The following is a 13,698-nucleotide window of genomic DNA, read 5'->3' on the forward strand; positions in this document are numbered from 1 at the left end:
AAACACTTGAGGCAACTAGCTGCAGAAACAAACAGAAGCTGAAGAAAGCTGCTGTACAGGCCTGGCAGAGCATCACCAGACAAGATACTCTGCACCTGATGATGCCTTTGGGTCACAGGCTTCAAGCAGTCATTGCATGCAAAGGGTATGTGACAAAGTACTAAGCATGACTACTTTCATTTACATAACATTAATATGTCCCAAACCTTATGGTGCCCTGAAATGGGGGGACTATGTATAAAAGTTTTCTGCTGTAATTTCTACATGGTGAAACCAGTGTGTAGAAATACTCTTAAATAAAAGCTGAGAATGTGAATAACTACATGTGAATTGTTTGACTACAAATCTAAAATTGTGGAGTACAGAGCCAAATCAAGAAAAGAAAAAGTCTTTGTCCCAAATATTATGGAGCTCAAAAACCAACCTCAAACACCACCAGCATTGCTGGCCAAGCCATGAAGTTGCAGCAGTATCCAGCATGTTACGCCTCCCTCATTATCATGTTAATTACCTCCCTTCAAACCTAAGCCTCGCGAGACACCTGTGTGCCCTGCCCTTTTTCCCTGTGCCACACTCACCTGCTCATCAACTCATTGTCCTGATGAGCAAGAACTAGACTGTACTGCTCACCTCCTGCGACTTCACCACTGTCCTCATCTTTTTCATCACATCATACAGCTTTTCCACGAGGTGAGTAAACCAGTCTGACGTGTTGCCTAAGAGCTGCTACACCCACCTGTACATACGCAAAGCCCCCTACTTTGTTGTCTGACGTTGGCAGCCTGAAAGGGTTTCTGTGCTTCCCTGTGGTTTCCCTACTACCGGTGCCTCTTCAGGCGTCTGACCTCTCTAGCAACAAACCTTCCCTCGATGTACTCTTCCTCCCCCAACGGGAACAACTGTATACAGTGCTTTGTCTAGGAAAAGACACTGTGTCACACAGTAAGGTATCACCTCCCACACATCCTGAATCTTATTTCTACCCGAATCCCTCTCTTATGATGGTACACAAGCTTCCAGGGGCAGGGGTCATAGGCTGAGGGGTGCTGACGAAACTGGGAAACGGTGCTCACCCGCCTCCTCCAAACCAAGTTATAAGTCTGCTGTAACGTCTGGTAATCCGTGACCCAGGACTCTGCAGATATGTCCTCCTCCCCTGCCCTGCAGTCAATAGGGAGCTCTGGGGCCTTGCCCATCATCATGAAAAATGGGGAGAAACCGGTCACAGCATGTGTCATGCTGTATGCCAACACCACCTCATGTTGGTGCTCATCCCACCACTCCTTACTCTCAGGCAATGCCCTGAGCAAATCATCAAACGTTATTTTGAAGTGTTCACATTTCCTGTTCCCCTGGGGGTGGTTACTGGTCGTGTGACTCTGCTGGATACCACACAGCTGGCATTATGTCTGGACAGATATGACTGAAAACAGTGGCCCCGATCTGAATGAATTTGGGTGGGCGCTCCGCACCTACTTATCCACTCCTTAACAAGCACTATTGTGACTGTGGTGGCCTTCGAATCCACCGTGGGGACTGCAACAGTGAACTTAGAAAACACATCAGTGATCTCCTGTGCATTCTTTCCTAATTTGGAATGGCTCTTATAGAGTGAAATTCAATGCTAGTTTGCTAGGACCTAGCTGCTTGTATGTGGTTTATGAACGGTGCTGGTACTTCTATTACAAGGATGGAACTAGAATATAAGAACCCATGTCCAGGTTCCACCAGAAATGTAAGATATTTGTAAGATTGATTTTAAATACCACTACCAACAGAATATGGGCTACTTTGACGGCGGCAGAAAAAATGGCCGTAAGAACCTGTATACCGATTTCTTCTGCGTGTCTCTTCTGCTCATAGACTGTAGTAGTTTTGCCCTCCCACCCAACCATAGCATCTGACGTTCGTCAAAGTCCTCCTCCTCCACGTGATCTCACTTAAAAACAAAGTCGTCATTGCCGACCTGTTGCCCCGCCCAGTCAGCCAGTAGTTGCGGTCTTCTCAGGCAGTTCAAACTGGCTGGCTGGTACCTGGATATCTAGCATGAGGAACCAGTGTAGCTATTTGGGCAGTTTCTGAAATGTTTTTTAAAAGTATTGTTTGGTAATACTCATTTGAGCATCCTGGGGCAATACAAAAGTAAAATGCACCAGTCTCAATACTTGAGTGCTCACTAGCCAGCAATGGAGAATGCTGTGGAGAGGTCGATGATGTAAATGTCTGTTGTGTAGTTTTTTAATGATATCGTAAACCTGAGGATAAACGTTTCAAAATATAATTTTTTACAATCAACTGAAGGTACGATTTTTAAAGTTTGCAACGTAGGAGGAAGTTATGGAGAATCTGCACAGCTAGAATATTACAAATAGCCTCTCTTGAATGAATATCGGAGTTAGAAGTTTTAGAAAGCCAAGAGTAAAGGTAGCTGCCAGTGTGTGTGTGTGTGTGTGTGTGTGTGTGTGTGCATGCTAGCTATATAAGTTCTGAGCAGGTTTAGCTAGGTTTAGCTGCAGGTTTAATAGGAAATTACCTCCCACACAAAAATGTCTTGGGAGAAACAACTTCTGATAAGTATATCCTTGTCTTCCATTGCCGTGGTAGGCCATGGAAATTGGCAGTATGCCAGTGCACAAAGGCTCTTCAAGGGAAGGAAAGAAGCCATTTTACTGCCTATGATTCAATCCAGTTGCAGCACACCCGCTGATAATTTATTCCTTTTATTCCAGCCCATTTTTAACCTGTGCCCCATGCTTTGAGCTGTGCAGTCCTTGCCACTGGTCACAAAAATTTAGTAGCCACAGCCAGTGCACCCATGCAGCCTGTGCCCATACATCGTGCACCATTGATTCCAGAAAACAGAGTCCATAATCTCAATGTCTTTCGTATTTAATGTTAGTTCAAATGTAACTAAAAGTAAAAAATACAAAATGGTATTATCAGTAATTAATTGAGACTAATATGTATGTGTGTATATATATATATATATATATATATATATAGCTACAGTAGATATATGTCGCCATGAAAAATCTTTTTTTTTTAAGTTTCATCATAGAAAAGCACTTTCTGGAACAGTGATCTGATTTCCAAGCCTGGTACAACAAACAAGGTGTAAAAATCAAGTTACAGCTGTTTCATTTTATGGCCGGATATATTTCAGTACATTTTTAAGTGTTCCCTCATACCATTCCAGTCAATTTCCGTTTATTTGGACTCAACACATAACACACGTCAATTAATTTATTTTAAATTAGATAGAGCTTCATTACAAAGAAATTCTTCAATTCTGTGACCCTAGAAAGAAAAATCCTACAAAAATAAATATAACTGCAAATCTACACAATGGATCTTTGATCAAATTTCAGCTTGGATCAGTGGAGTTTCCTGAGCCTTTATTCTTAGGACAGCAGCAAAGGACACTGGGAATCTCCCGGGAGAGGTAGAGAACAGGCTGAATGCTGCTGCTGATGTCCATGAAGCCAAAGGCTATAGGGTAGACAAAGCAGATGAACTCGTCCGGGGAGAAGTGCTCCTGAAAGGGGAAGAGTGCCACAGGTGGGAAGTAGTTGAAGACTATGATGGCCAGAATTATGAGCACCATCTTGAAGGCCCTCTTCTTGACGGGGTGCATCTCATCACGGCCAGGGCCTGACTTGCGGAGCGCGTTCAGGATGGCCACATTGCAGAAGAGCATGAAGGAAAAAGCTGCCAGGATCATGGCAACAAAGACCTTCTCGAAGTTGGGGATGTTGCCCCATACGCATTTAGCCGCCGCATAGACCAGGGTGACCAGCCACAGCACGGCAGCGCAGACCGAGCGGTGGTTTCGGTCCTTCAGCTCGGTGAAGGTGATTGGGTGCAGGACGGCCATGTAGCGGTCCATGCAGATGCAGGAGAGGAAGAGCGGCGAAGAGTCTTTCACCCCGTAGAAGAATCGCAGTACGTACCAGGTGCTGCCGATGGTGAGGAAGACTTTGTTGACCAGCTCCAGGGGAGGGATGAGGCAGAAGAAGGTATCCAGGATGGCCAGGTGGAGGATGAAGATGTCAGAGCTGGAGGAGTCCCCCTTGTTCTTGTGCAGGAGCCACAGCACCATGAGGTTAGCAGGGATCCCCAGGAACAGGTTGATGGCCTGCAGGATCAGATAAAAGATCAGGGCAGCGGGCATGTCCTTACACTCCTCGTACGGGGTCATGTCACTGCCCCCAGTGCTGCCGTTGATGTAGACGATGGAGGAGTTGAAGTAGAAGACCTCCATGGGTGTTTGACAGGCAGGAGATGGGGCTCCAACAGGATGCAGTTTGGGGGGTTTCTGCTCAGAGAGAAAAGAAAGCATTCACAATAAGATGAGAAATACAGGGCTGCATTCTGCATTAATACAGAACACCTCCTCACAACACATCTACTATCTTCCCATTTGTGCTCACCTTACATCCTTCCTTCACTTTAATCTGATTCAGAATTTGTATTTAGTTTTTTGGTTATCATTGTGACATTGCACTAGTATAGTAGGGTTTTGTGATGATGAATCTATAATCGCTGGTATGGGAATGTTGTCAGCCAGGTCTGGTACTATTGTTGAGATAAATCAGGTGAATATAAAATACAAGAGCTTCTGATAAATTAGTGTAATGTAATGTGACACAGAAATAGACCAAGCACTCTCCAACTCTTCAAAAACAGAAATAGAATCAATCTACAGTATTTTTATCATTATGACATGTTAAGTGGAGTAAAACTACAAATATGTCTGTCCATGGAAATCTTACATTTAAAAAAAACTTCTTTTGTCAGATTAGCTTTTAGATTAATTTAGAGATTAGAATCTGAATTGATGCTCACGAGTGATTAGATAGCATTAACTATACGGCGTGTCTCTCTGCCCCATTATTTCTGCGTTTCACTGTTTTTATGTTAAAGCTCCCATGTGCCCTACCCTCCTGACCTTATTTCACTCAAACTGCAGTGTAGAGCAACATATTCTAGCACCATTTCCAAGGAGATATGCTTAGATATAGAATTGTCAATATGGTTTTAAACTCTCACAATGTTGGAGTGGCTTATTCTGCACAATAATGTACACAAATACACATTCAATATATTGACAACCACAGAGGAAAAGAATAAAAGTTGCTAGGTTTGACCAGGACAATAGATTGTGAGAGTGTTTGAGTCCATATTTTTGCATTGACAAAAATAAATTAAAAATAAAAGTTATGCAAAAAGGAATACAACATTCCCCAACACAAAGGAAGTTTAGAATAATCTTACCAGGGCTGGTGGTGCAATTTGTCCTTAATTATCTCAGTGCTGCTGTGATCCCTGCTGTCTCCAGTTAAGTCCTGCATGAACCCCTGTTTGGACTGTGTGAAGTGAAGCAGAGACTGGAATAGAGAGATATAGAGAAACCCCATCACTGATAATTCAGCTCTGCTGGGATCATGCCTCTGGCCAATCAGAACAGCAGAGTAGGGGTGGGGTGCATGGAAAATTTCCAGCACCTCCGGTTTATCATGGGGTGTGATGGCCACAGACCACAAACACTTTGCATAAAAGAACACAGGTACAAAGGTAAATACTTATTTGAATGGGAAAAGAAAATCATATTTAAAAAACAAACATACTTGACCCGTGATTTGACTGAATAGGGTATTCGTTTGGAAAGCCTGTTGTGGCCCATCAGCGTTCGCACCGATTGGCAGTGATGCAATGCGCCATTGGTGCTCGATGTAAATTTGCTGTAAACAACTGATGCAACAGTTGACATGTTCACTTCTGAAATTTGGTGTAACAAAGTGAAACATGTTACATGGAGGTGACACAGTGATTTTCAGTCTTGGTGTCAAGCAGCAGCAGCACTGAAAAACAACCACCTTTTTTGTCAAATGCATGTGTTTGCAACCCACCTCCAGTCCAGAAGGACTGGATAAATAGGTCATTAGATTTCCTTCCAAGGGCTCTGGTGTCAGATTACTGACATCATATAACACAGCCTATTCAGTGAGTTGCAGAAGAAATATGGCAGCAATAATTGGGTGATTCAAACAGCCATATCAGCATAGGAAATAATATGGAAAGTACTCAAATAAATGTATTGCAAAAGCAAGTGTATAATGGACATATAATTCATATAATCAACACTAAATCCAGGTTGCACCTTCTTCTTCAACTTCCTGAGTGACTTACAGTATATGTGCATACAATATTTTTTAAAACAGATTTAATTACATATTGCTTCTGGATGTGTAAAAGCCTTCTATATCTGTAGCCCAGAAACAATTCCTTGAAAATCTTTGATTTTGCTTTTTAACAGAGGTACACTTCCTCAGTGGACAATTTAAGACACAGTTCCACTCAGCTTGTGCAGATTACTGGCATTCAGGGTTTCTTTTAGGTTGCTGTTGATCCTGCCTGTGTTAGGCTAAGAGCATTGATGTTTTATGTGTGCTTCTTATTGATCTGTCATTCTAATTGATCATAAGGATCGGGGCACTGGTCTAGTCAATGAGCTCAGCAGAGGCTGCACAGATAACCACAATTACAGAAGCCTGAGTGGGAATGCTGGGACATGGTGTTGAGCATTTGAATATTATCAGACCGTTTTTGAATGAGGGCTTCGAGGTATAGTGCCAACACACATTAACTTAACAGGGCTGTGGGGTTGCATATCCAGCACTGTTCCTCACTGTGGTAATATGTCCCAAGGTCAGTGCAGTCCTCCATGGTGACGTATAATCAGCCATAGTGTTGCCCAGGGAGGAAGGGTTACAGTTGGCTGGGAATATCTTTTATGAAAGCTCAATTATAAGCATGGTGCTCAGCAAAATGTGTAGGGTTTTTTTTCTCAGTGTAATGGTATATTCTGTTTTCATATGGTAGAGCAGTTGGTTTAAGCCCAAAAACAAAGCTACTGTCAACACCACTCATCAAATTTGGTTGGCTAACCATACTTTTGTAAACATAAACAAATTTGGCTATTTAAGTGAATCAAGAATCCAGATGTCAATCCAAGGTTGGCAAGCAATTTGTATTATCCTTGAGAACTGTTGATGCTAACTAGTGAATTAAGTTGGTTTGAAAAACTTACTGTTCTCCTTATTTCTTTTTATTCCACATCAATTTTCTATATGTTACTAACCCAACAGCTTTTCAGCCAGTCATACCAAATTTTCCTAGTAGCTTCATCTAATATGGCCTTGCTTGTGCTTTTTGTGCTCAAATATTTTTTGAGTGATTGATACAAATTATTGTATGATTTTATATTGAAAAATTTCCCATTGATTAACACTGATGGAACACAGATACTAACTGTCCCCTTTGAAAAGCTTTGCATGAAATCTTTGCCAAGGTGAGTAAATTTAGCAACAGCAATGCATGGACAACCCAACTTAATATTAGTTATTTTCTGTCATAATTCTTGCAAGCTAACATGCATATGCAACATGTCAATTATTGTGAGATATTTATAATAGTTTGTTCATATATATATAACACAGCTAGCTGTATCTCCACAAATTTAACTTAAGCTACTTGGGTAACATTAGTCTTGTTATTCTCTTTCTATTTGTACTGCTACCATGCTTGGCCTTTTCAAGCCAATTTAGGTTGTCCTCACACCTTCCTTTTTAGTTGATTCTTATTCGACATCAAGTTCCTTTATGCTGCTACTCCTGCAGGTTTTCAGCCAGACCTGCCAAATTTGACCAGTAGCTTCACCCAGTATGGGATTGTGTTGCTTGTGGCTTTTGTTTTTTAATAGCTGAAATTTTTTTTCGAAGGTTTTCCCCATTGATTAACATTGTTGGAACGTTCAGAATCTGAACACAAACACTGCCAGCTGATGTCACAGTCTACCGCTGCAGCTTCTGAAGGACTATCTGTGGCAAGGTAAATAACTTTCGTAACATCAATGCAGGTGCAATCCAGACAGATAGTTGTTAGTTTACTGTTAATTATAATTATTGCGAGCTATCATGCGTAACCATTTCACAATTCGCCTTTTCCAGCCAACTTAGTTTATCCTCAAACGTTCATTTCTTGTTTAACTTCTCGTCGGTGTAAATAAATGTAAAGCCTGTTCTCGTGTTACTGTTTTTCCCACGGCGCACATGAACTGCCGCCGTGGGCTGTGCATGGCAAATTGTGGTCACTCACTCACTCACGGACGACCTGAGTGGGACGCATGCGCTGGTGGTGCTTCGTTTAGTAGGACGAATGCGCAGGTGCATCTGGCTCCGCAAAAATAATTAAGTTTGCTTGCATATTAAATATTTTCTAGTTTATTGTGTGTGAAAGGGGGGAAATAACATGAAATTATTAATCGTCAGTAAAATTAATAAAACAGTGGCGAACCTGGCTTTGATTGACAGGTGCATCTGACCCATGAGCAGCCCATATTGATTTTTGTCGAAGTTTAATTTAACTGTGAGATAAGTTGTTCTGCTGACTTGAGTGTCTGGGTGAATGGATCAAATCCGCACGGAGACAGTTCACTTTCCTGTTGCCAACAAAACCACGGAAGACGCCGTCAACAGTAATGTGGTGAAATACATTTTTGGAAGAAAAGAAGACTGGGTTCTAGAGGTCGTATTTGGGTATTCCATAATCTGTATGGGGAAATGGATGGCAATCGGAGTTTACTGTGGTTTGTCAGTTTCTCGCCAAAAGTGAGAATGAAATCTCACCTGACGACTGGAAACGGACAGTTCTGCTCATCTCTCACCATAGTTACCTTGAAACAGCGCCCTGCGTCCTGTTGGTAAACGCCTTGACGTTGGATGTGTCAACCGCCACCTGCGAAATAGCATTTTCCACCCTCAGGAACTTTTTCATGGCGCAGCAGTCGTTCCGGACGGAAACTCGCCTTATCCAGCTGCATAAACGCGAGGCTTGCCTTATCTTGCTGTATCCTGCAACATACGCGCAAGTCTAACCTTATCCTGGTAGCCTACATAAAGACGAGACTCTCCGTAAGTTCTGATACTTACTGAAACTGCAGGGATGAGTGATAAGAAGAAAGGTGAAAATTCACGAAAGCGAGCCTCCGTCAGGGTAAGTTAAGATTGTTTTTTTTTTTTGTTTGTTTGTTTGTTTTTTGACTTGCCATAGTGTTTTAGGCTAAAATTGGTTTTGTAAGTCTTTTTGCGCCCACTGTGGTGCTCATACGTTATGAGACCATAATGTTAATGGCTGTAGCCTATGTGCGGTTCACTTCATGTTTTTGGTTTATTACAGTGAAGGATTTATGAGTCCGCCGTGACGCGTTTTATCGTCTAGTTTACAGTGAAAGCACATATAACGTTAGCTTAACTGTACTTGTGCCGCTGCTGGTGTTTCAGAGTACAACGTGTCTTACTTATATTATCTTTTGTATGGTGGACCAGAAATGCCAATATTAAAAATAAATAAATGAATAAATAAATATAAATACAGGGAAATGTAAGAATTAATTAATGTAGGCCTACACAGAAGTAAATCAGATAAAATCTGACATAAATGCGTATTTCTGCATTTATTTGCCTCTTTATGACCTATTTATTAATTTCTGTAGATGTCAGAAAGCTATCGTGCACACCAACCAGGGATTGACAATCATAAGATCGCTGAAGCATTCCCACTGCACTAGGCATCTATACACATTCAGCTTTATAAACTGTACGTGTGGGAATGGAATGTGACCCAGGCTGAAAACTACGTAGCAAAGAATAAATATCATGGCTTGCTACGGAATGCTACAAATGTAATAAGACATTCAATTAGGTCCAAGTAGCAGAACAGTAGATCAGGGGAAATGCATTGTATTTCATGGCTTGTTTATATATAGTTTGTTCTCTTAAAGGTAGTTGGTGCTCGTGTGGTTTAGTGACTCGCGCAGTGCGCTGTACTTGGAACGCTTCAAACATAATGACCACAAGATGGAGCCAGACTCCAAGCACTGATTTCATTGGTTTTATTTTGTTGGAAAGCACTTTAAATGTGTCTCCATCTACAAAAATTGACCAATTTGGACCCAATTTGGTATTTTACCTGATCTCACATACTGTTTTCTGATTAAGTCAAAAATGGCCAAATGACAAGCAAATGTATTAGCAATGGCTGTGGTTTATCAAACAATGCTGGCAGTTCTAAAACCTGTCAGCAAGGTGAGGATTAATTGAAATATGTTTAATTTTCCGAACCCACCAGTTTTAACCATTAACACCCTCATTTGATGTTCGGCACTCTGAATACCGTACTCAAGTGCATCAACCATTAAAACACCTCGCTTACCCAACATGTAAAATATATTTATTTGATTTAATTTGGTAATTATTATCAAAGATACAAATTATCAATCAAATTTACAAATTCTGGCAGAGCAAATTGTTTGGATCAACCTTTATCCAAATGTACAACTCACAATCAGATGGAAATGAAGTTTTTTGTTTATTAAGTTACAACAAATATATTCACGTCTAATCTGAAGATGAGGTTCAACTACCTTAAACAATTAATGGTTTGTCTGTAAAGGTTACAGACATGGACAGTCACACAAAATGAATGAAAGCGGATAAGAAACCACAGCGTTTGTCCCAAAGTAATCCAAGGTGCAAAAACCAAAAGACCAAAGGTGAATGTAGAATGCCAGACCTAGATGCAGGACTCAGATGCCCACCTCCAACTGTTACGGAACTACTTCCTACCAAGTTTCCAAAACTAACTTACCTGAAGGAAAGCCGCATATTTAATTTCCCTCAATGAACCATGAGACCAACATTGGATTTTCCTAATCTGACCACATAGTTTTGGCCAAATCCAACCACATTTCTTGTAAAAAAATTAATTTAAGTTCATGGGTCTTGTGCAGTGATTTAAAACTTGCTGTTGTGACAAAGACCCTCATTTGCAACATTGATATATACTTTATTGGTGGGCACCATCTTGCAATGAATCGATCCATCCACAAGATAGTGTGATAGAGATCCAAATATGAAATATTCAGAAGGTCACTGTTGCATCGGACAGGTCCTGAAAATGATGGTTTGGCCAACAATCTCAGTTGGAACATAAATATGTAAAGTTGTTGTCCACCATCATATAGTCTCTGTGTTTGCCAGCTGTTGCTGATTATGCTTGGACCCTGGGATTCACTGCTTGCAGCTATATTTTCCCTTTATAATCACTTGACAAAAATACATTAGATTGACATATCCTGACAGAATGGATTTTTTTCTCCAACACAACACTGTTAAAAGGAATCTTTGCTACTCACATCTGGAGTTTCCAAGTGAAAATATTTCGGTCTCCCTCTTACATAGGCATATTCCAAATCTTCCTGTGGAATGGTACTTTAACTGTGTGGGGTCATTACAATGTCTTTCTCTTGGCACTAGGTGGCGCCAATGTCATTTACATGAATAAACAATTCATAGTGTAACACAGAATAGAGGGGATATACTGTGTTAGCATGCCAACTCTTAATTCTTATTGTTATTATTAATACTATTGTAATTAGTGCTATGATCTAGTGACATTTAAGAATGAAAAGTGTTTTATTTTAAGATCAGAAGATGGCACACTTTGTCTAACATCATTAACTATTGTAACCACCTCCTTTTCTTACATGTACCGAGTTGTGGATAAAAAAATAGTGAAAGTAACTGAGTGTGTGTACTAGGGATGCACCCATGGGGTTTTTTAAGGCTGTTACAGATCTCCAATTTTTTTCCCATCCATATTTGCCGAAGTCAATTGTTTAAAGAATTTAGGCACAAATCTTAGCAAGAAATTAATGAAATTTGTTCTTTTAAACAAAAATGTTTGTTATTTAGTGCCATTTTTAACTCTACACTTGTATTAAGTCAGTTAAAGTGAAAAAGTAATTTAGTAAGAAAAAGACAGCCATTGTGGGAGGTTCTTCACGAAGAACACCATTTCAGCCATAAGAGACATGGTTTATCTTCTTGTCTACAATATCAGAGGCAGAACTGAAATAGCACTCACTGTCTGTGCTAGTGCAGAGGGCGGAGAGACAGCTTCTTGCTATTTCAGCCAGTACCGGGAGCCAATCTTTATTGCCAGCCCAGTATGGCAATGCTGGTGCTTTCTATGGGATAGGGGCTTCTGCCAGAATGCACTGAACCAGTGCAGCCGACTGCCTGGCAACAGCCTATTCCTCACTCGTTCTTTCCTCCTAAATTTTGTCATACATAGAGAGTAGTGTGCTCATTGTCCCCATACCAGTGCGAGCCTGCTTCCTCGATCGTCTGTCTTTCTCCCGTCTCGTCTGTTCTCATCTGCCTGCCATCCAGCAGCTTTTGCAACACCTGTCTTGCGTGTAGCTTGGTGTTCGTAGAGTTGAAGTATCAATCTTTATATCTGGGGTCAAGGAGTGTAGCGGTGTGTTTTGAAATTTTTAACGGCTGCTAAAAGTGTCTCCTGGCATTATACTCCCAAGCAAATCATGCTGTTTTATTTGGGAGTGTAGATTCCTTTGGATTGGAACTCGAATGGAATTTGAAGTATGAATTGAACTGCTGTGACCACCACTGGCCACAGATCATTAAATCCACCAAAACAGAAAAATTACAAAAAGACTATTTAAAAATTACTTTACAGACATCAGACCTCATCTTGACAGTCCAGACGTCAAGTTTTATTAAGATTGATGAGAGAATATTGAAAGTTTCACATTGTCAATTCATCTGGCTAATTGCGACATTTTGGCGTAATCTATGCCCAGTGTTTAATATGTCATTATCCTTTTTTGTGTAATTGCTAATTAACATATGACAATTTAAAAAATCATGTTGGTTTTTTCACTGTCAGTTTTGCTATAACAGATTGGGTCAACTGCAGAATCAGTGGTACTGTAGGTACAAGTGTATGAAAAATTTGTCTCATTTTAACCAACAAGTCCTGAAAGTTCTGTCGGACAAAGTGTTGAGATTTTAACCCACTTCTTTCAATTTTGAGTTTGGAAGGCAATTATCGCACCACCTTTTGACCAATTATGATCATATGAATCTATTTGGTGTTGAGTCATTGGTTATGTATATGACTAGTTTCAGCATGCTAGCTTTATCTAGCTCATGGGAATTTGTATAACAACACATGCGTGCTTGGAACCCTAATTCTGTGATGAATCCACAAATATATTTCCAGTAAGTAGAGATGAAATAAAATAACTTGCAGAAATAAGAAATTCTCTAGAATTATACTCTCAATTTATGTTCTTTCAGAGCCTCCATTTGTGGTAACTGGTTCAGCCACTATAAGCACGTCTTGGTGGTCCATCACAAGTGTATCAAGGTGGTTTGGGAACATATACGATGGAGATGGTCCATGAGGAAGCAGAACACAACCCAACCACCAATTATGATCATATGCAACCACACCACAACCTGCTTGAAGTATGCACACATCAGGGAAGAGCTTATAAAGTAGGTTGTGCATTGTAATTTTGCAAGTGCCTGACTGTCTGTTAGCACTGATAATTAAATACTCTTCAACGTAATTTAAGGAATTTGCGATGTGATGCCACAGATAAGTAATATCTTGGCAATGACTCAAAAATCCAAGACCACATTCCTTGAAAGTGTTGATGGCATTGTAACCTAACCTTGGTAAAAAAAAATATGATCCATTTTGAAAAGCAAGTTTTTTTCACAGATCAGCTTCCAAGATTATAGTCACTCATATATCTTTGGGTGAAGA

At 40.5% G+C, this 13,698-nt stretch overlaps 1 protein-coding gene across 1 annotated transcript; it reads right to left on the bottom strand.

Moving 5' to 3' along the window:
* Positions 1–3,027: 3,027 nt before the first annotated feature.
* Positions 3,028–9,052, bottom strand: LOC135240187 (uracil nucleotide/cysteinyl leukotriene receptor-like). Its single transcript, XM_064309550.1, has 3 exons — positions 8,735–9,052; positions 5,275–5,387; positions 3,028–4,315 (listed from the first exon to the last, which is right to left on the bottom strand). Exon 3 carries the CDS (start codon positions 4,259–4,261, stop codon positions 3,365–3,367), a length of 897 nt encoding a protein of 298 aa, XP_064165620.1. The 5' UTR covers positions 4,262–4,315; positions 5,275–5,387; positions 8,735–9,052; the 3' UTR covers positions 3,028–3,364.
* Between the last annotated feature and the right edge of the window lie 4,646 nt (positions 9,053–13,698).

The sequence above is a fragment of the Anguilla rostrata genome, chromosome 14 (genome assembly GCF_018555375.3).
Source record: "Anguilla rostrata isolate EN2019 chromosome 14, ASM1855537v3, whole genome shotgun sequence".
Lineage (NCBI taxonomy): Eukaryota > Metazoa > Chordata > Actinopteri > Anguilliformes > Anguillidae > Anguilla > Anguilla rostrata.